Raw genomic sequence first — 24,328 nt, forward strand, 5'->3', positions numbered from 1 at the left:
GCCTATGTTTATCTGTCTCAGAATTCAAGTTTTGCTTATTGTCCAACAATTTGTGGAGAATCCTCTTTGAGAAGCTTAGCTACACGTGAAATCCCCAACATATAATGGACCCCAAGGGTTCCTGTACTGCCACTAAATCTGATCTATATTTATTTTTTTTGCAACTGTCATGAGCGAATTCGCTGTATACAAACTTCTTATATTCCACGTACCAAATCTTGTGTCCATTTTCATTAGTTTTAGGTCGTTTATCCATAGAATTCGTCCAGTTCCAAGGTACTTTGTAACTTTTCGTAACAAGCCTATTTTTTTTACTTTTCTTTTACTGTAAGTAGTTGTTAGCCCCACTTCCAACCTCCGAGCTGAAGTGCCACCCCTTGGCAGCTGTCCACGACTGCAGCTAACCTCCATATCTGGAGGCCATCTCCTCCATTCGTAACTTGAGGTTGTGCCATGCCGTGGTGACAAGGGACACACTTAACATGGCTCTCAGAGCCGTTAGACAGTAAAATATGGTCATAAGTCCAGTGGGACTCGGATCCAAGAATAACTGTGCTGGCAAGGCCCAGCAGCAATTTAGCGGTCAGTGAGAGTCAGTTGACTTCAGCTGAGTTGGCTGGTTGGTGAGTGACTGAGTTAGTCACTTAATGAACTGCTGAGTTCAGTCATTGTGAGCTGTTGCTGTGAGAAGCTGGTAGTTGAGGCTGGGGACAGTTTGGGAACCCAGAGGAAGGGCAATGTCCACTCCTAGAACAATTGTTATGCATATAATGCAAAAATTGTCTTTTATATTACAGCTTTGTTTTATTTTATTGCACTTCATGCATGCCTACTTCACAGATTGTAAATTTATATAGAATTCACTAGATACCAGTATTCAGATTATCCATTGTTTTTAAGTATCTCCTCTGCTAACTATTGTCTTTAAATTCATAGGAAATTCATTTCCATTTAACAGATTTTTGCTCTACAAACAAATTTTGAGGAACAGACCCCTTTCATAAAACAAGGATTTTGTGCACTAGAATAGGAATCACTCTCTTTTAACCCATCAGAGAGGAATGAATGAAGGACACACTAAAATGGTGCCATACAGTATATCACATCATTGTATGTAGGAAATTAGCCTTTAATGCACAAAGATGCACGATACAAATTTCAGAATGATTTATACTATCTTAATACCCATAACAACAGCATGATTGCAAATAAATCCTTAATCCACATACAGGATGCATCTTCATTCATTTTCAAAGTTTCTTGACATCATTTGTTCATTTACTAGCTGACTGAAAAGTGGCCTGTAATTAGAACATAATTTTATTTATTTGCACACAAGTTAATATAAAAAATATTATAAGTAATTTTATCATTCATAAAGACCACAGACTGTCCTGTTCCATATTTCAAGTGACCAAGATCCACGGATTGCATATATGGTGTCTGCCATATAAAGAATATTATACAAAGCATATCATTTAGTTTGTAATATTTGAGGCTTTCACGGCGGTGACTATGAAGAAAGCAGTCTTCTGGGATTTGGCACCGTGTATATGTGGTGTTAACTGACGTTTCGGAGGAACGTATTGCCTCCATCTTCAGAAGAAAAAATATAAGAAATCTGCAAGCGAAGAGACCGTGAGAACCGGCAAGTCTCTTCGCTTGCAGATTTCTTATATTTTTTCTTCAACCCTGAAGATGGAGGCGATACGTTCCTCCGAAACGTCAGTTAACACCACATATACATGGTGCCAAATCCCAGAAGACTGCTTTCTTCGTATCATTTCGTTCTTCCAAAAGAAATAGATGTTGCAAAGGAAGATCTTGTTGTAACAGCTAATTCTCTGTAAGAGCCCTTATTGAAAAAACAGTTCATTTTTAAACTCATTCTGTCTACATAATCAAACAACTGATAAAGTTAACAGAAATAGATGATTAATCTGAAGACATGTGAGAACATGGCTGACAGATGGCACTGAAGTATGGGCTACAGGCAGACCCAATGAAATGATTAATGTAAGCTAAAATGTGTTTTGTATGATGAAAAGCAGATTACATCCCCCATGGCTAGGAAGAGAGCAAATAGTGGCATAATTTATACACTTAAAAATAACACATTCTATACATGTTGAAATATATACTGTAGAAAGCTATAACCCCAACCCCTCCTTAGAAAGCCAACATTCCAAATCATAAGAAATTTTCTAAAAAAATGCTTTTAACAACTATAACATGCCAACTAAGCCTAATACTAGGAAGGGTGATACTGAAAAATCAACAAAAATGAACAGTGAAAATGACTCTAATAAACAGTACAATATCATCTGAACATCTTACTTGTACATGTACAGGAAAGCATAACCATTTTCTTGTTGAGAGAAGCTGGTTACTTCCTCCTCCATTCTGCTGGTTACAATTTCATCATTGTAATGATTCCATTTTCTGGTTGTCAGATTATAAACATCTGCTTCATAATGACCTAGAAAGAGCATATTTGTGCCCTTTTACTATTTAAACTCTCCTTTTATTGTTGTTTATAATGAAGTTATTCTGCACTAAAATACATGAATCATTTCAAATGCCACTGTACAGATTTCTTATATCATCCTCCACTTCCCTGGCTCTTATAAGCATTGTACATAAACTCCAAGCTATCTGGTATGCAAGCATCCAGAGTTATCGTCCAACTAACAAAGATTTAATAGAGCATTTATAATTTTTATAAAGTTATTATAACATATTTGTGATGCATGCATGTTTAACTGCCATTCAGAATTTCTCCCTGCCACCACTAGCAGTGCTGCCTGTCATCTTTCCTCATGTAGATACTCTTACAGTAGAGGCTAGTTGAATTTCTGGTCACATTATAGTAGATGTATCAGAAATCTGTGTACATCATTTGGGTTCGTATAGTTTTCCTCATGCAACAAACAGATTCAAGTAACTGGCACACCCCATTGCTGGTTAACAGGAAATTACTGAATTCTGAAGCGGCCTCCATAGTCTAGGGGTAACGTTCCCACCTCATGACTCAAGGTACGCGGATTCAAACCCGGCGGAGGTCGTGGAATTTTTAAGGGCGGAAAAATTCAGGGAACAAGTCCTGCGGGAGGGACTTTAAGCCATGGGTCCCGTGTCGTAGATTTATGGCACGTAAAAGATCCTCATGTCTCTAGGAGACCTCTGAGCAAACTTAGGTAAAAAGTTTCCTGCCCAAGTAGTTTCCAATGCCTCTGTTAGATGGGGGAAGTATCAGGTACCATTTGCCAGTAGAGGGGCTGAACTCGCTGGCTGAGCGGGGCTGATAGCAAGCACCAGTACCAGTAGGGTATGGCAACAGCAGAAATTAGAAGGGGGATGTACAATAGACTACTAGTCGCAGCGCATGGGGAAACCCACCCCCTCTAATACTAACACTAATACTAACTACTTAATTCTGAGGGGTGATCTCACTATGGTGACAATGACTGAATCACACAGAATGTTGTGAACATGGTTATGACTCTTCAGTTTCCATAATGGATGGGAAATTTCTTGACCAGCTGAATGATTGTTAGTTTCTCAAGATGGACTCTGTTCCATGAAGTCAGTTCGTTAATTAGTTAAAATATAACAATATAAAAATGTGTTTTGACTTGCACCGAAATATGTACATACTGTTACAACCCAGATCACACTCTTCAATATATAATTATTTCTTTAACAGCATACAAGGTGATTAAAACTTTTGTGATCGGTATGAACAATGCGGAACAACAGAATGAAATACTTTTTCAGATTTACATAACTGGGAGTACTAATGAGTAAATTAGTGTTTTAATTGGTACAATACAAGTAAGAACTATTTTGAATTGTTTCATTTTGGTCCGTTACACTATCAATCACTAATTGTCAATAGATTTTCCGTCAAGTGCAACAATATATATTTTGATCACTTAATTATCTCATCTGCCTTACATGTTTCGGTTCCAAGGAACCATCTTCAGAGGCACTTATAACAAACCATGAAAACACTGGCACAGCTCAACATCCACAATATGTAATTATTCGTGGAAACTATTACATATAACGGAGTGTAAAGCACAACACTTCCCAGTATCTTGAATGCAGGTATAGCACTTGCATCTAAAAGACCACCCTCAAAACCGAGTCGTCAACGTTAAAATTTAAAGTTAAAAAATTAAAAAACGTTCAAGTAAAATATTATTCAGGCTCCTTCCTGGTGAATCGTCCCAATGGGGGGAGGCGTCAGCACAGAGTTGTGTAGGCTTGTGGTCGGGTGTATCTTACGCGGTGTGTGTTGTGTACGCAACACTGCCTATTAACACCGTACGTGTATAGTTAATTCTTGAAATACTTGAAATTAGATTAAACTCATCAACATCAAAATTATACACTGTCCATTAAATGTATATTTAGTTTGTGGTAAATTTACTTCATGGGTCACATATGTAAATTTCTTATTAATAAATCATTACGGAACGTACCAGAATTAGGAGTATCACCTTTGTGTGATATGATGGCTAGCAGTGTGTACTCTTGCTTATTCTTTATAGCATTTAGATCTTCTGTACTAAGTTGCACTGTATGCTGAAACTGTAATAATAACAAGATTCTATCTGTATTGTAGTACACAGAGTTTCCAATATGCATGCATCTTTTGTAGTGTGACATTCTGATTATTCTGTTATTCCATTTACTCTCTTATGAAAATATGCTTCTATGATAGGATACTTATGAAAATCTAAATGACCCTACAACTACTTGTAAGGGCCTCTAATATCAAATTACATCCAAATCTGTCTGGCAACTCTCAAATTGTACATAAGGATGGAAAATAGACACAGTCTCTCCTATATGCATTCATTTTATGCATGTCATGTGAAGAACACATAATGTAAATGTGAATGGTGATATAAAGAAAATTCACAATCAGGGCGCTTAATTGACCATCAAGAGAAATTTCATAATGTTCCAGAATGCCCTCCTTCCCCACCACAGGTTATGGAATTAAAAATTAACACTAACTGAATTATTTTCAGGTCCAGCAGAAGGAAAATTTTAGTTAAGTTGTTTACATTATCACTTCCTTAATTAGAATGTAACTTGACTTCAATTACATTTAGGTTAGATTCCTGGAAAACAGAACTCTAATTGAAATGACAACAAAACTGGTTCTGATGACATATCACTTCACAAGTGCACCTAGAAGATGGCACTGCAAAATATATCTGTAAAAATGTTCAGCAGCTATGTCGACTGTTATAGCATACATTGCAACTGAAGATGCTGAATACAGATCACATGGCAATGACCAATCTATCACGGCTTTTCTGAGACCGATATTATGTTCTTGTTTTGATGTTCTGTAGAACTCTGGGGATTTTCGGTGGATAACTAACCATATTAGATTTGAAGCTTTCATGGCAAATAAATGTCCTAAAATTTTCTCAGCTAATTACCCAAGGGAATTTTAGTGCAACTAATTATATGTTACTTTAAATTGGCAAGTTTATTTTTCCTCATCCTACATAGCATTATACTAGCACAATTTAAAGTAAGGGAGGTGTAAACAAGGCTTCTCTGGGTACTTATTGATTAATTATAATAATTAAATGTTTTACTTTTTCATCTTCGTTGTTCCTTCGAGATGAAGAGGAACCCGTATCTCTCTCCTCTGGCCAAGAAAATCTAAACAAGGACAACATATTTATCAGTAGTTATCATAAACCACTCTCACATTATTCTGTAAATTATTTTACACTGTGTGTGACTTTATGCTAATATTATTGGATAGTTATTTGCCTTATATATTTTAATATTCATGTTAAACAAAAACACAGCTAAATCCTGGACATATGTGAAGCAGGAAATTTAACTAGGTAAGACAGAACATTTTCAGGAAAAAGTTGTTAAAAGACTCCCAGATATAGCAGATGTCTTTTTTTTTATTGTTAGTGGGTTTGGACTAAGTCCCTTATACTGTGGCTACTTCTGGTCTATTGTACCAGGTGAGGGTGATTGCGGAGCAATTGGTGGAATGAAGATTTTCAGGGGAAACTGAAGTACTTGGAGAAAACCTGCCCCAGCGCTACTTCATCCACCACAAATCCCACTTGACCAGACCCGGGATCGAACCCGGGCTGCCGCGGTTAGAAGCCAGCGACTAACCGCTTGGGCTATGGCGCAGCCTAGCAGATGTCTACGAAGGAGCAGTTTGAAAGGGTATGAGTAAAAAAAAATGTGATTTATATTAAAGTAAAATCCAGGCAATTGCCCCAGCTTTAATTCTCCCTTGGTCTGACTATGAAGGCATAAAATTTTTAACAGAATCTCTGGTGAGTTGTTAACAAAACAACCAGGGTGGGGGGAATGGTACATACTTAAGCTACTTCTCAGTGTCACTGCTGCAACTGAAGCACTTCCATCAGAAAATGAGTTTTTGTATACTTGTGTTAAAGAAGACTTCCCATCTGTGAGCTCAGCCATGTTTTGACACCTTCAATCAGTTCCTCATTATTGTTGAAGCGCTGTGATCGCAACCAATTCTTCAGCTAGGTAAACAGGTGGTAGTTGCTCACAGAAAGAAAAGGGCTTTAAGAAGGATGGTCAAACAACTCCCAGTTGAAATGCTCCAGCAGTGCTCAAGTGTAAGCAGCTGTTTGTGGACGTGCATTGTCACAGAGGAGCACTTAACCCCATGTCAGCATTCCATGCCTATTGTTCTGAATGGATCTGTGTAGTTTTTTTTAGTGTTTTGCAATACACCTGTGACATTATTGCAGTCCCTCTTTGCATGAATTCCACCATTAGCACTCCTTTCCTCTTCCTGAAAACAGTTGGCATCAGGGAAAACATTTGTCTAAACATTTTTGGATTGTTTCGTGAAAGTGTGTGCATCCACTGCTTTGACTGCTCTTTCGTTTCAACATTCACAAATGAAACCCAGTTCTCATTACCTGCTACTCCCATGATGTGACTAAGAAATTCTTTGCCACCTTTGTGGTATCACTCTATAAGGTCAAAGCCAAAGCCATTCTCTGCATTTTGTGCACACCTGTGAGCATTTTTGGAACTCATCTTGTGCAAAACTTCTGATAACCTAACCTGTTATAATATTGTAGAGAACAATGCATGACATTTGTGGAAAATCATATGAAAGTTCTGAAATTGTGAAGCACCATCTTTCACAAATGTGTTGGTGAACACATTGAACAAGATCATCACTCACTACAGATGGCCGACCACTTCACTCTTTGTCATGAATATTCTACACCACTGTCTTACAGTTTCTTCACTTGTTACATTTTGGCAACAAACCACGCATAATTCATAATTCCACAGCACTTATGTTTTCGGCATGAAGGAAGCAGATAAGTGCGAATTTCGGAGCTGGTGAAATTATAAAACACATGACACATCATAATTCACTCTTTAGAGACAAGAACAAACACTACTTCACCAATTATGTGATGGTTTACAAGGCAATGAGTCATATGATGCTACCTTCCATGTTCGAGCTCTCTGCCAATCCTACATTAGTTGCTAAAAATAAACGGACATTACTTTCTGAATAGCTGTCATAAATTGGTTCACCAACTGTCTCCCAGATTGAAAACCAATTTTTCTACTGAGAGAGAAAATAGAAGATTTTAAATTGTGGTACTACAGGACTTGCAGGTAACTTCAGAGTAATGGTATTGGTTCTGGCTAGTTGAGCTGCATGCATGTTCCATTACAGGAGTATAATGAAAAGCCAATAAATATTAAAGCAAGGAAACAGTGATATGATAACATTTCATGCAAATTATTTACATCAACTTTTGTTTGTGATGCTGTAACTGCACATAATGCATAATAAGCTGAGAAATAACTATAGCACAACATGTATACTTATAAAGCACAAAACATGCTTTAATATTTCTTAATCAGTTAGATGGTTGCAGTGGAATGATTGCTGACGTTTCTATTCTGAAACTGATACTTATGTCCTTAGGGACAGATGGGTCGATGAGTTTAGAATTTTTAGTTGTTGAATCTAACGCTGGATGGTAGCAATTAGTATACATTCCCACTGAAGACAATGTAACAGTAATCCAATATGAACAAAGATTTTAATAGGTTTCTCACATCAATCATGTACTATAAATAATATTTATTATTGAACAAAATTGGTATGTATATTGCTGATAAGTAGGAAAGTGTAAAATTGAGGAAGGAAAATTAATAAATTCTCAAGTCCTTTTTCTTTTAAATACTATACCAATTTTTACTACTTTTGGAGCAGAGAAAATGATGTGAGTAAATACACACAACTTACTTGATCATGGATTCCAGCTCTTACGATGGGGACAAGTTTAGGATGGTAGGGTCCAGGATGCCTGCTGTTACAAAGGAGTTGCCACTGGAAAAACAACACATTCTCTTCCAAAGTTTATACCATTTTCAGTTCTTACACAATGGTGGCTATGAAGAGCTCTATCATCAGGGATGTAACACTTTGTAGTCTGTTGAACGTCAATTACACACTACCTCTCTCAGCTGGATTTTTGCTTGGCTTCTTCTTCGAGCATGAAGATGGAGGCGACATTTTCCTCCGAAATGTCGATTGACTTTAATAGGACTACATGGCATTATATCTCAGAGGATATAACTCTTCATGTTCTATTTATTTAGCAGTTATTTTAACAATGCTGTCAGTAGTGTCAAATGGTATGGAGATTTGTGAATAATGAATTGGAAAGGATGTGAATGGAAGCAGTTGTGGCCTAATTTGTGGTACTATCCTGATAACTATCAATATAGCCAGTGTCCTAGCCAAGATTTGGACCAGGCACCTCCTGAGTCAAAATAATATGCGTTACTATGCAACCAACTTGATCAGTTTCTTTGATTATATAACTACGTAAATATAAGAGGCAGTTAGAGTGGCATACAGTCTGTGTCAAGTGTGGGACTTGATATATGGACAGTCATAAGAGAAGATGATAATGATGACACATTTACATTTTATTGAACTCTTGGGATCCCACATTTCCTCTGACTAACCTATAAGCTATTTGTAATGAAAATAATAGCATACATCGCTTACAGACAAAAAATATATACATTCGACTTAGATAGTTTATTATGTACTTTCTGCCATGGTTTAAAACTGAAAATTTGACAGAAGAACGGACAGGCATAATATTCAAATTACTTGCACTTTGTACAAGGAATGCAGGGGGCATATGGTAGCATAGTTGGTTGAGGCACTATGCTGCAAGCTAGAAGGCTGTGGGTTCAATTCCTGATTAGGTCATTGGATTTTTCAAGTGACCTAATCCTTCCAGCTGCACCATGGCCCTGAGGTCAACTTGGCCTCTCACAGAAATGAGTACGAGGAATCTTCCTGGGGGTAAAGAGCAGCTGGTGCGTAAGCCTGACAATGCTACTGCCATTTGTGAGCCAGTTGTCTAGAAAATGTGGCATGTTTGACATCTCACAACCCTATGGGCCTCTGTGGCCTGTTACAGGGATAGCTTTACTTTTTTACAAGAAATGCATAAACAGTATTCAATATGTAATTTTAGCTAGTTATATTTCCTGTAAAATAAGATAAAAATATTTGTTGTTACATATATTACAATATAGTTTATGAATGTTTTACATACCTTTTATTATTAGCTGACATCCACTGCCGAGGCATCATCATTTCAGATTCACTAATCACATTTCTCACTGTCAGGGTTATAGGTATCTTCAAGTACTTACACAGTTTCTTAATAACATTATTTTGCATTTCAAACCGGTTCACATGTAGCACTAAGAACCTAAAGAATAAAAAATAAGGATATATTACCAAAGAGCTGTTTATAGTAATAACTTGTTCTGATTTCACTCAATTTCGAAACACGTTTCCCTTACTAATTGTCTCACATCCCATGTAAGGGTAATCTTTGTAGTCACTATCATAAGAACCTTAGATGTCAAATACGTCATATAGGATTTGGAGGTATGTTCATGGTCTCTCTTCCCCATTAAATTTTAAATTCCTTAGTGCCAACTGTTCATTACTTATTGCCATAGAAACCGAAAGCTAAACATAAATATCATGCAGCTGCCATGTTGTTTTATATACTACAAAAATTTCTTTAAAAAAAGTGGCATATCTCTAAAAGACCTGTTAGCATACATCATTTTAGAACTCTACATGAAGTGGTGCTAATATCAACCCCCATCCCAAAAGTTCATGCATCTGCCATTTTTTTTTATGAAGGAAATTAATAAATATATGTGATGGTGGGATATCTACCAGTGGCCTGACAATCACACTGATTTTAATAAAATCAGCCTGTTTGTTCAAAAGTGATGGTTGTGGCTGTTTAGAGTATAAAAGACCTTCATTTAATCAGTCTCAAAAACATGAAAGCCCAGCCAGATGTTGTTTTTGCTACTATCTCATGTTCCTAGACAAGTTTCAAATTGTATCCTTATATTTCGGCCACTGGTAACATAATTTAATTATGAGGAGTCCAGGTTGGAATGCAAAATATAAGATACTGATCAACAGTATAAAAAGAATGCTCATATAAATATTTTTTTAATGCTCTATTAAAACTTTTAATGTCACATGCCAATACTTTAATATTATCTGGAAGATGATTATAAATCTTGACACCTGCATAAGCAGGACTTTTATGAAACATTGCTAGATGAGTCATTTGTTGGAACAAATTGGAATTATTGAAACTATGAATCTCAGAATTTTGTCTGAACCAAGTTTTATTTGCAATCACAAACAGAGCCAAGGAGAATATGTACTGTGAGGCCAGAGGTAATATATTTAATATTTTAAAGAATTTTCTGCAGGAATCCCTAGGTCTTGCCTTCATTAGTATTCTAACCATTCGCTTTTGAAGTTTAAAAATAATTGAGCTATGTGAAGAGGTTCCCCAAAAAATCAATCCGTATGACATAACTGAATGAAAATACGCATGATAAATCATCTTAAGGGAGTTCAATGATACAAAAGGTCTAATTACTCTTGCACCATAACAAGCTTTAGTGAGTTTAACAGCCAAATTTTCAATATGAGACTTCCAAGACATATTATTATGTAATACCAACCCCAAAAACTTTAATTCAGTAGTATAGGGAATAATTTTATTGTTGTATGTGACTTGAGTTTCAAAGTTGTTTGCATGTTTAAGGCTGAATTTCATACAATAAGATTTATCCACATTTAATGAGAGTAATTTTGCCTTAAACCACTTCGCCACACTATTAAAGACTAATTTCAGGTTACTGTCCAGTACTGTATTGTTTGGATTACTGACGATTACACTAGTATCGCCGGCAAATAAATTTGTTTGGGGATTTGCATTGGCGTTCATATATTTAATAAATATGGGTAGGTCATTAATATATAGTAAAAACAGTAAAGGTCCCAGAATGGACCCCTGAGGAACACCCTGTTTGACCAGACCCCAGTCAGATTCACTTTTATCATTAGGCCCATTTCTAACTTTCACCTTCTGATACCGATATTATACCATACCATAAAACTCAAGTTTATATAGAAGCACTTCATGGTTTACACAGTCGAAAGCTTTCTCCAAATCAGAAAAAATTCCGCCTACTTTATTTTTATTATTGATGGCTGTTAATATTTTATTTAATAGAGTATATGAAGCAGTCTCGGTGGAAAGGTTAGGACAAAATCCAAATTGTTCACTAGCCAAGATATCATTAGCACAGAGGTATGTGTTAGTAATCTTCTAAAGATAATTTTTTTAAACACCTTGGAAAATGATATCAACAAGGAGATTGGTCTATAATTAGAACAATCTTCTCTATTTCCCTTCTTATATAGAGGGCTAACAATCGAATATTTCACGCGTAAGGGAAATTTACCAGCTGATACTGCCTTATTTAATATACAACATAACGGGGAAGAAATGTATGGGGCACTTATTTTTAGTATCTTCAATGAAATCTCATTGTATCCAGAAGAGTTTTTGGAAGGTAAAGAAGAGATAACTTTTTCAATTTCCTTCGTTGTTATGTTATTGAAAATGATTTTAGGAAAAGGGCCCTTAGCAGCCAGGTTCAAATAATATTTGTATTTGTTATTTGAATCAGTATCAGAGGTAAATTGGCTAGAAATTTTTTGAGTAATATTATCAGCAACGTTTAAAAAATAATTATTAAAATTACTTGAGTTGATTTGGACTGTATTGCAGATTTTACCCTTTGAACAATCTTTACCCAGTTCTGCCCTTATAATGTTCCAAGTGGTTTTGGCAACATTATTAGAGTTGGTAATTTTGTCCTCATTGCTAAGTCTTTTTGCCTCATTTATTACCTTAGTTAAAATCTTGCAGTATGATTTATAATACTGCTTTAGATTTTCATTGTCATGAAATTTTGCCAAAAGATATAATTCTCTTTTCCTTCTGCAGGAAGTTTTTATTTTAGTGCTTAACCATTGTTTGGAGGAAAAATGTTCGTAAATTTTCTTTTGGGAAAAACAAGCATTAAATATCCGCAAATATACATCTACAAAATTATTAAACACACTATCTATATTATTGTCCTCAGCATTAAATACAGTTTCCCAAGTCTCAAACCTTAAACTTAGTTTGAAATCATCTAGGGAACAGTTGTTAAATGTCCGGATAATTTTGAAATTAAGGTTTGTCCTTTCCCTACTGATCTCTTTTTGATGTACAAACAAAGGTTCCCCGTCATGATCAGATAGACCATTAAATACTGGAGAGATCAAATAGTTTTCAAACTTAGTTAAACCACGCTACTTAAGTTAAAAGACTGCAGTATGTAATTTAATTGTTGCTTCATTTTATTATCTTCTAGATAATTTATATTAAAGTCACCACAGACTATCATTAATAAATTTGGTTTATAAATTTTGTTGATGACAGCTTCTAACTGGGTAATGAATAATGAAAAATTACTAGACGGGGACCTATAAAAGGCTAGAATACAGAATGTACTAGATAAAAATTTACATTTAACAGCGCACACCTCCATGGCTTTGTCTATACATAGTTCATTAATGCTGACAGGTTCGTAATCTAGAGAGTTGTGTAAATATATACATACACCTCCCTTAATAAAAGACTTTCTACAGTAACTAGTTCCTAAGTTGTAATTGGCTATGGCCACATTTTCAATTTGTGAATAATTTAGATGATGTTCTGTGAAACAAAGCACTTGCGGAAGTTCAGGATATAGATGGGCATAAATTTCACTAGTCTTATTTGCAAGGCCACAAATGTTTCGGTGATAAACTGAGAAGCCATTTTTCTTTAAGACTTCAGTATGGTTGTTACACTGTTTTTCTTCTACCATAAAAAAATCATCGTATCTATCTAGTGGAAATTTTCTTTGCCTATTTGATTTACGTTGTGGCTTGAGAGTTTGCGGTTTACTTATTTCTAACATAACATTATCAAGAGTACAATCTTTTATGCCAAAAAAAATCTTAAGCTCATTATCATGGTCATTATTGATTGCCTTCCAAGGCAAATAGATTGGTTTTGCATCTCTGTAAAAGATTTTAGTACAAATTAAGGCAATATTCCTAACCAGTATGTTCTTCCCCATTTTATTAAGATGGAGTCCACGCCTTGTAAAGAGAGCTCTATTTAAATCATGGTGTAATAAAGTAACATGCTTAAAACCTTTGGTACATTTCACTAATTTCCTATTAAAAACTTTTATCTCATCATTTACACATGACCAATTTTCCAGGTCGTACCTATGTGGAATATTCAACTTTGTTATCTTACATTGTCACCATTTTACTGGCATATGGATTGAAAGCAACTGTCATATCTTTAATTATAACTGGAGCACATGCTACCTTGGAAGAAGAGTGAACACAGTCTTTACTCTGCATTGCTCACTCTCACATTGCGCACATTTTAGTTCTCTTATTTCAGTCATCATGCAACTTTCCAGCGCTTCTTGCAGTGTGATTTCTCTGAGTGTTTCTGAAGGAATATTTACAATTAGGGTCAAGTGCTCTGTCTCTTTGCTTTCTTGTTTGGAGCACCTGAGAACAATACATAATTTTTATTGTATTTAGTTGGACACTCAAAATGAATAAATGCAAAAGAATTTTCTATTATTAATTTCAAGATTATTGTCCCAATTAATTTCCACAGCACTAAATATTGTGATATGTAAAATAATAATTTTTTACAGAACTATAAGGTTTATTTTGGACTCTATCCATCATCTGGTATATATGAAACAAAAAACCACAACATTTTGGAAACTGGATCTGTCTCCATCCTCAGGTGGATGGGGCAAGATAGACCTACTCAGTTGGGCAGTGATTGAGACTAGCTCTATCTAACAGGCCCAACTGAGTAGGTCTATCTTGCCCAATCCACATGAGAACTGAGATAGATCCAGTCTCCGAAACGTTGTGGTTTTTTGTCTTATATATATACCAGACGATGGATAGAGTCCAAAATAAACATTATAGTCCTGTACAGCAAATGCCATTGTCAGAATCCTTTTAAGTCTAATAATAATTTTGCCAATTACGAATGTTTTTCAGATGTGGTCTCTTTGAGGGAAGAAATGTTTGAAAACAGTGTTAAGGAAATTTTGACCTCTGTGCGACATAGTAATTTGGGAATGCAGTACATTAAAAAACAAGGAACTTAGTGATTGCTACAGGAACAGGATAGTGAAATCAATGTTAAAATAGGCTGGATATGCAGCTTACATAGGGAAAAGAAAAAGAAATTAATGCACAGTTTTATTATGGTGCAGTTAATTAGAAGAGCCAGTCTTGATGGAACAGAATTCTGTAAGAACAAAACAAGTTTTATTGTGTACTTACATCATGCATGACTGGATCTCCTTTAGCTTGAAAATGATATTCTCACTGACAGGATTTTGCAGTTGGATGTGCATGCTGCTTTCACCTTTTGGACAAGTGTTCATGTCACTTGCATTATTGCTGTTCTGTTCTTGTCGACAGCTGTCTTTAAGTGCAACATATACTTCATTACTGCACATTAGTCGATAAAATTCTTCGCGTAAAGCAGTGAGAAACTCGGTGAGAAATTCAACTGCATCTTCCTGACTGTGAGTAGTAAAGTGTTCGTTGAGAACTCCTAGTGTCTTATCCAGAAATCTGGGGGGGGGAAAAAAAATATATATATATATGTAAATAAAATCATAGCAGTATTGCTAGATCAGCTTTTAACTTAGACAGGCATGGTCATTTGAATCTGATTTCAAAACAGTGAAATATATTTAGAACACATAATATATCAAGTGAAATAACAATTTAATATATTTGTAAATGTATGCAGAGCATAAAAGTTCTGCCAGGTTTGCCCTCTTATTAGCTATAGATTTTCAATGAATGTAACACAAATGAAGCCTTCTTATCACATTATAAAAATATACTTTACAATTTCCTGCTCCCTCCACCATAAAATATTTTTCATTTTAACTTGGCTAATTAAAATATTTGGAGAATAAGCTCGGTCAACACACAGTTAAGTAACTGACATCCTTCCTTCATACTCTCTCTCACACATATCACTTGTTAAAACGATATGTATTAAACTTAATATGTCTAATACATATGTAGAACCAACAATATAGTAACTACTACAAGTGAGCATGAGCATACTCCAAGTTTTTGTTAAGTTGTGACTGGTTTCTTGTTTGTCTTGCTTTTACTACTTCAATAAATGTTTCCAACAGTGATGAATATTTCCCTTTTGATTCTACAATATTGGATTTTTCAAAAACGTTGACTAGGTCTTCTATAAATGGTTTCATTCCAAAAACAACTTGTAATGAGGAATTCATCCAGCACTTGTTGGTTCCTATAGGATTTGGAAACCTGAAAAGAATGCAAAAATAAACACTGATAAATATCCAATACGGGAAACAGAGGAAACAGCATAGCCCATAACATATTAACAGGCAGCACCTGGCCAGGATGATGATATTTCCTACTAGGCTACACTTTAATGAATCAAATTTCTAAACAAGGGAATATAACTGGTCTTACTAGGAACATACAACTGCGCCTCCATTTCTGGGGAAAGTGTTGCATAAGATCTTCTGTTCTGGCTTTTGTTTGCATACAGAATGCATAAAGATATCAGTTATCTTAGGGTCTATGCAGTACTGCATTTCAAAATTGATGGCACATTCTAAACATTTCAGAAAAAAAGCGTATTCTATCTTGTGTCAGCCATTCTGAGCACCAGTTAGAGTCAAATTACTGGATTTTATGCTTTCACAGTGGTTAACTGTTGAGATTAGTTCGATTCTTTGGTGGTTATGTTATGTGGAAGTGGACAATATTGCCCACATTTGTATGGCATAACCACTCGAGAATTAAACTAACATCAAGACTGGAATATTTTCACAAAGATTCCGTGGATATACATAACGAATAACATTAAAAGCAAAGAAAAAAGGGGGATCTAGATTCAAACTGAAATACTAGAAGCATCAAAATCTAATTCAGATTATTTTTAAGCTATGCATCCTGTTGCATACACAAATTTATGTTTTTCTTTTGCGTCACAGAACATGTTGATTCTGTTATAGTATATAATAAGTGATTGAACTGAATGTATCAATAAGTCTATCAGTTTATTATATTGAACACTACATGTTTTGGTCATGGTTGAACATCATCAGGTGGCTGAATATATAATTAAAATGGATCAATTTTTGGCCGCGTAGTTAACTTATAACTATATTGCTAAATACAGATGGATCCATGGATCCAGTTCCTAAATACATCAAATATCTGTGAATAATTTTATAGGAATACATATAACCTCACCCCATTTCAGCAGAATTCTTCATTTTCTTTTTCTCTCTTAATGGTTTCTTGTACTTGTCACTTTGAATATTCTCTACTGCCGGTGATGGTAAACTATGTGAATTCTTTCTATGTATTTCAAATTGATATGCTGATACTGATGAAGTCTTGCCAAGTCTTCTTGAATACATTATAGGAGATATGGAAAAATTTATTCCAGTATCTTGTGAGCTCACTGGTGTTGATGTTTTTCTTATCTCTGGGGATGAACGTAACAAAGTTAAATCAACAGCTGGAGGTGTTGTAGCGCAAATTATTTCGGAACTACTCTTCTCTTCTGTTGGAAAGAAGGGAAGTACAGGGTCTTCATTAGATGGCAAAAGTAACAGAACTTCTCGACTTTCAATCTCTTTATCTTTTCCTGTAGGCAATTGATTCATATTTAATAATAATTGTACTTCAACATCATTTTCTTTATAAGTACACAATGAATTTAAATCTGTAGTTGACACATCATCCTCAAGAATGGCTCTAAGGTACTCAATCTCTCTTTTCTGATTCTGAATTTCTAGTTTCCTAACATATGTCATTTCTGGCGAGACACTGCTATCTTTCATGAAAGAGGTCCTTCCTTGATTTGCTTTTTGTGGTGTGTCAGTCTGGGTTATCCTTTCAGTAAGAACTTTATTTTTCACACACAATGTTTGTTCTTGCGTGTTACTTTGTAATGTGTGAGTATGATTTCCTTCCTTCACAGAAGTGATCCTATGTGACTGTGAGTTATGTTTCTGGAATGGAAGTGAATATTTTACAGAATGCCTGGATGTGATCCTACGTAATTGTAAATTATTTTTTTTTACGTTGTCAAGTGGACGTTTCACACACTGCTTCTTTGGTGAATTTGACTTCATGTGATCATTCTTCTGTGAATAACTGTTCTGTATCTGCTTGCGATTTCGAAATATTTTTCTGTGCATCTGATTGGCCAGTTCACATTCTGGATCATATATGGTGAAATGATAACTTCTTCTCTTATCAAATTTCTCCTCACATAAGGTATCATCCTCATCTGAAGAAGCATCTGATATAATCATAGGATAGTGAAATCTTGGTTTGTAATGTTTCAAACGCCCACTGTCAAATGATAAAAGAACATGAATTACCACACACAGATATATATATATATATATACATAAATTATAACATAAATAAGTCAGCTTGTCTCCATATCAAAATTCAAGTCAGATACCTTACAAATGTACATCAGACACACTTGCAGTTACCTGACCTGCACCCTTTTTAACGTAATCACTATTCTTTTTAATTATCTCTTTAAAGTAATGTTTTGCTGTAAAGACTATTAATAGTCGAGATAAGTAAGCCCATATATATTCCAACAGTTATAGGAAGAATGAATTTTCTGCATGAGAATATAAGATCAATTGAGAAAATTTAAATACCTCTTCAAACGATAAGAAAACAAGAAACCTCTCATAAAAAGGTGCTGTTATTCAACAGAGAATTACACAAACGATAGTGATATAAATATTGGCTTTGAATTCATATAGAAGTAATACAATTTTTAGCCTTTTATAATTATTACTGTCATTCTCTACTTTTAATTACACTTTTACTTTATTTTCAAGTGTGTGATCTACAAATAGTTCTCGCATGACTTAATGTTATCCCCTAAAATCAAATTTTGTTATGATATTACAGATTTTGTAATCCTGTTATTTCATATACCCTAAATGCTTGTATGATAACTTAGGCCCACTGTTATTTTTGTGACAAATCCTATATCATTTTTATGTTGATCTAGAGGTTGGGGAAAAGAACAATACAACCAAATCACTTTATTTGGCCATTACCTACATTTGTAATATTTACCTGGAGTGTTCTGATGTCCTTGATGACTGGTGGGAGACGGCCTCTCTGCTATATGATCCAAATTTAGAATGGAAATCACCATCCAACTGAGAAGTTTTAGTCTTGAAGAACTTCCTCTATGTATACAGAGCAGTACAAATACAGAGCAAAATTCTGGTCATAATATAAAAGTGTATGCACAAAATTTTAATTTACATGCTGCTTCTGAAGTTCAAATAATTTTATAAAAATATTCTCACATTTTCTAACTCCTGGTACTATAATAGTAGGAACTGTACTTTTGCATACCTTGTATAGAGAAATATTTATATTCTCTTGCTTTTCATTCCTAGTGTTCTTCCTCAGTCCATTCCAGAATTCTGCAGTTTTCCTCCTTTTATTTCTATTAACAATAATAAATTAAAGTAACATTTACATGAAGGTACTTGAGCATTAATCTCTATTCTTTGTTCATAATGTTCAGAGGACTTTGTAAATTATTATAAATTTTGATACCAGCATTAAGTGCACTTTACTTGCTTCAAAAAAAATGCAATTTATGCTGGTATCAAAATTTTTAATAATTTACCTTATGTGAGCTTTACGAAAAAAAAGGAGCCATTTAGAGTGGTATTAGAAATATTCTTAAATAAAGATTCCTTGTATTCTGTTGATGAATACTTAATCTTTAGAAGCAAATTATAATATTTTTAAAAAATCTATCTTATATACAGGGTTTGTCCGAAAAGTAATGTCAGTGAGTCGATTAAAAAACTTTTATGGATTAGATCGGTGCAACACATTAAAAGGCTTCAAAATAGGCTTCTTCTGCGTCGATACATCGATTCCAGCGAGATTTCTAGGCATCGAAGGCGTCATGGTAGGCCTCCTCCGGAATGTCCTTTAGAGCCTTGGTGCAAGCCTCTTTGACTTCGCCAACTGTCCCAAAATGATGTCCTTTCATGAGAGTTTTCAAGCGCGGAAACAAAAAGAAGTCTGGGGAGCCACGTCAGGACTGTAGGGCGGCTGGGGAACCGTTGGCACCTTTGAATTGGTCAGGAAGCGGGTCACGAGGAAGGCGGTGTGGGCTGGCGCATTGTCATGGTGAAGTTTCCAATCGTCCGCGATGTCGGGCCGGATGAGACAAACACTTCGTTTGAGTCTCTTTAGCACTTCCATGTAGAATTTGGCGTTGATGGTTGTACCATGTAGTACAAACTCACATTTTCGTCGGTGGTGCTTGTTGATGGCCGTCCAGCGCGGGCTTCATCGTCGACCTCTTCACGGCCTTCTAAAAAGGCCCTGTGCCACCGGTAGACCTGACATTCCGACAAACAATCATCACCGAAGGCCGTCTTTATCATGGGAAAAGTTTCCACTGCAGACTTGCCAAGTTTCACACAAAACATGATGGCAATCCTTTGTTCCAAGGAGCGCTGCATTGCGGCTTGCACGGGAGACAAAAACGAGTTTCACGGAAAAGCCTTTCGTCACTCTCAGGAAGTTCGGAGACGACTAAGCGACCGCGGGTTCATAAGCTGACTTCCCCCTCCACCGATCCCAACCGGTCTGAGAGTGCTGCGACATATAGTCACTTCACAATAAAATAACTGACATTACTTTTCGGACAAACCCTGTAGCTATATCATAATCATAGAGTTTTGTTGCGCTCATAGCATATTTTGTATTTTTATGTACTTCATTGCTTATTCCATCCTACTGTCATCTGACAAATTCTGGATCTAAGGAGTGTTAGATGTGATAAAACAATATCAAGACACTTCAATCCAAAGACAAGACCAAGTCAAGCAAACTTATGATTCTGCCCACCATTCCTCATTAGCGCATATTCAGTTTCAATCATGGGCCAGATGTTGGGTATAGATGGGACAGTCTGGATCCTACGTCACATCAGACCCTAATGATGGAGACCGAGATGGTCCTTGAAACTTTGGTAATTTTAACCATCTGACACAGCCAAAGGTTGAGAAAATTTTATTAACTTCAGACATTGTGAAAGCTGTTACATAAAATATGCATTAGATTTGGATAATTTTTAACTTGAGATCTTTGGAAAGAATTTGCAGTGTCATTCCTCTACAATGACATCCTTCCTATTACTGTTAAAGCATCACCTGTGCAGATTCTAAAATTCTATCTAGAGTACCACAAAATATATGGTGAAATATACAGAATGCTTAATCAGGAAAGTGGCTGATCTATAAGTTATGCCTGCAACTTAGCCATGTTTCATTCTTTGAAAGTTTTCCTTCTCACAGTACAAAAATATATCTTCACACTAGTTGCAAGCCTGTAGAGAGACAGAAAGCTATCTGCCGTCTAAATATTACATCTGATGCAGGAAAGTGGTGAATTGGTAAATAACTTTTTCAGATTGTAGGTACAGCATAAGCAGCCACAAGAAGGTGAACTGCTACCCCAGACCTGAACATAGTTGCATATGGTATTCAAACAAATTGCAAAACCTGTATATTTATAAGGTAAACTTGATATAGTCCTACCTATTGGGTATCCACTTTGAGTTATCAAGAAAATCCTCTTCTCCAGATGTGATAGTGTCATAAACTGTGACCCTGTACAGCATAAGAAGATAGTTATTTCAAAATCGTCACAACTGTGATCAGTAATTGATAAAGAATGTCAGAAATTCATTGGCCAGTGAACATTTTATAACTAAAAACGTTCTTCAAACAAAGCTTGTCATGCCCCTTACCAGTCTTCTTACATAGTATATAAATGGTTAAAAGAACACTCCCAACCACAAGTTATAGCAAAAAATAAAAAAAAAACTCGTAAAAGTTTTAAGGGCTGTAAAATTTTTGTGTGGTTCTTATATTTTAATTATAGCTGTTTTTCATCCATTTTAAAAATTAGTGTACCAACTTTTTAATACATATTCCTAGTATGATGAAACACCCCTGATGATGGCAAACATAAGCCAAAACATATAGGGTCATCAAAGGTTTTATTTAACATACAGTGTGTTACGAATTAGCAGTACAGTAAGTAGGCCAGAAAAAATAGGAATTTGATTCCTGGCTGGGATAAGAGATTTTTCTCTTCTCCAGTGTATAGGATGGCTCAAGCCCATCCAGCCTCCTATCCACTGGGTAGCAGAACACTTTCCGTGGATGTAAAGTGGTCGAGATATGAAGCTGATCACTCATCTTTGTATAATGTTAAGGTTAAGAATGAATGGAGGAGATAACCTCCACTCCCCATACATCTTCATGGCATGCTGCTTACTTAAGTAGTGGATAGGTTTACCTTTAACTTTGTATCATATGATTTAACTGATGTTGTAAATATCTTTCACTTTCATTATACATGCTGGCAGGCCCAAAACACTTAATATCCATTTCGATGTAGTAAGTTGGGATGTTGGTATTTAAATGTCTTGCCAGCATAGGTAGATGGGCTGCCAAGACTGTAATATGTTAAACTCTGAAAAACGGGTACCAGGAATCTTCCTGGGGGGTAAAGGGCAGCCAGCATGTGGCTGACAACCTCATCACCAATGAGCCAACTGTCTAGAAAAATGTAGGAGCCTCAATGTCTCACAACCCCACAGGCCTCCAATACCTATTGCATGGAAAGCTTTACCTTCAACCTTTACCTGAATGTTGTGGTTTGCAATAGAGAAGCTACACAGGGAATGGCAATTAGCATGAGTGAATTCATACTGGAACAGGTGGAAACTGAATATGTGCTATTCCTAACTACTATAACTACACAGTATTTTCATCTGCAGTAACTCTAAAATTAATATAATGGGATAATATGCCATACCTAGATGTGTTTTGAAGTGCACTTCTATTGTCTTGCTTTGATAATGCAACTAGTTCATCAAATACATCTTCTGTGTTTGATTCCTGGACCCAGTACTTTTTATCACTGCGATATTGCTTTCCATGTGTAAAAAATTTTCTCTGTTAAGAATTAAACTTTGCATTAATCAAAGTTAGACTGAAAACACTTTCCTCATTCATTTTTAATGTTTACTGAAAGAAAGTACACATTTACAAAAAATCTAAAATCCATTCAAGAAAACTGTAAGCAGTGAAGTGGTTTCAGATACCAAGGTTCATAGAGATGCTTTATTAAACTGCTTGCGTATGATGGTTGCACGTTTACTTAGCCAGTGACATGTGTGACAGTTATATAACATACTGTTTCCTGATTCATGATGACATTAATTTTCTTGAACATTCATTCTACCAGAGCTCAGTTGGCCATATATGAACCGAGACTGGTGGCCATAAAACTGTATTTCAGCAGAACAAAATACAAAAGAACTATTGAAAATGAAACAAAATTTATTTGGCATCATCCTAACATTTCCTAATCCAGATTGAAGATGTGAGGTTTGAAGTTCTTATAGTAGTGATTATGATGATTACTATACTCTGGGGGGTACTCTTCTACTCTGCAGCTAAAAGTAGCAGGTTCCTCTGAAACAACAGCATCTACCAAACTACATGGCATCACATCCAAGAAGATGTAAATCTTCAAACTGAAGATATTAAAACTTCATGCATGCATGTTGGTATAACAGACTTAGCTACAAATGGAAGATATGGAAAATGTCAGCTGGAATATGGGCATTTTTTACTCAGAACTAAAAGTCAGACATTAATGTTGATAGTTTAATGTGAATTTTTGTGTGTGTGTGATTGTGAGAAGAGGGCAACAAAACTTTGAAAATTCAATGAGCCAAATTATTCCAGATTAAATTAGTATAAGAGATTCTAATATGAGCCATGGGTGCTGCTTCTGTACATGAATTTAAATTCTGTTAAAATATAATTAAATGTGAAAAGATATTTTTGGACAATTTTAGCCAAGCAAATCTGCACTTCTTCAAAATGTGAGATATCAACATATACTCACAAAATTAAATATTACTTCAGTTGATATGGCAGTCATTTCAGCTCTTGAATCATCTCAAATCATGAGCACAGTGCAGGGCAAATCAACCATACAGTCTTTTCTTTTGGTCATTTATATGGAGTGTTACACAATTTAATGACTCAAGTTCAGGAGCATATACCTGAGGTATAAGTATACCCAGTCAGAAATGTCATAGAAACATAGGTTTTATTCTAAATGGTTATTGATTTATCATTCCCAGAATGTTAGAAAGTTAAAAGTAAGTGAACAAGTATTTACATGAAGTTTTTGTTGCAGAACTTACAACACCTTTTCTAAAAGACCACCCTCAGCCACAGTACACAACCTGGCTTGCCTGCAAATCAAGTGTGTAGCTCATGTTACTTCAAATGTTTAAATGTCCATTTATTTTCCATATATATCCCTACAAGTTAAAAAAAACCAGGATGTGGAAATTGTCCTTTGAATACAGATATCAATATGCATATACAAGATCAAAATCATATACATCAATCAATAAACATAAATAATAATGTAAGGTAAAAGAATCTAATAAAAATAAACATACATTAAGAATAACTTACTCACGTTATTAATCCCACTTGGCTTTAACAAGCCAAGGGATAATAAAACAAGTCAAATACATATACATACATGTGTGTTACAAGATACAAAACAAAACAAGCAAGACAGGATTATGCCACATGCAATAATACCATAATTAAAATA

At 35.4% G+C, this 24,328-nt stretch overlaps 2 protein-coding genes across 3 annotated transcripts in view; both read right to left on the minus strand.

Moving 5' to 3' along the window:
* Positions 1–807: 807 nt before the first annotated feature.
* On the minus strand, positions 808–15,178 carry LOC111868444 (ubiquitin carboxyl-terminal hydrolase 6-like). Its single transcript, XM_023859072.2, has 7 exons — positions 14,861–15,178; positions 13,868–14,059; positions 9,654–9,812; positions 5,625–5,691; positions 4,488–4,596; positions 2,338–2,479; positions 808–1,301 (listed from the first exon to the last, which is right to left on the minus strand). Exons 1-7 carry the CDS (start codon positions 15,037–15,039, stop codon positions 1,241–1,243), a joined length of 909 nt encoding a protein of 302 aa, XP_023714840.1. The 5' UTR covers positions 15,040–15,178; the 3' UTR covers positions 808–1,240.
* A 180-nt stretch (positions 15,179–15,358) lies between these two features.
* The window catches only part of LOC111868421, a 12,135-nt gene continuing 3,165 nt past the window's right edge, over positions 15,359–24,328 (minus strand). The window contains exons 2-7 of one of the 2 annotated variants that reach the window (XM_023859032.2): positions 22,499–22,638; positions 21,211–21,282; positions 18,998–19,091; positions 18,710–18,825; positions 16,841–17,953; positions 15,359–15,880 (exon numbers count right to left, since the gene is read on the minus strand). In XM_023859032.2, the coding sequence (XP_023714800.1) occupies positions 15,643–15,880; positions 16,841–17,953; positions 18,710–18,825; positions 18,998–19,091; positions 21,211–21,282; positions 22,499–22,638 (1,773 nt within the window). In that variant the 3' untranslated portion in view covers positions 15,359–15,642. The remainder of the gene's footprint in view (positions 15,881–16,840; positions 17,954–18,709; positions 18,826–18,997; positions 19,092–21,210; positions 21,283–22,498; positions 22,639–24,328) is intronic. The other variant, XM_033753058.1, reaches the window with a different exon arrangement.

Source organism: Cryptotermes secundus, unplaced genomic scaffold (genome assembly GCF_002891405.2).
Source record: "Cryptotermes secundus unplaced genomic scaffold, Csec_1.0 scaffold106, whole genome shotgun sequence".
Lineage (NCBI taxonomy): Eukaryota > Metazoa > Arthropoda > Insecta > Blattodea > Kalotermitidae > Cryptotermes > Cryptotermes secundus.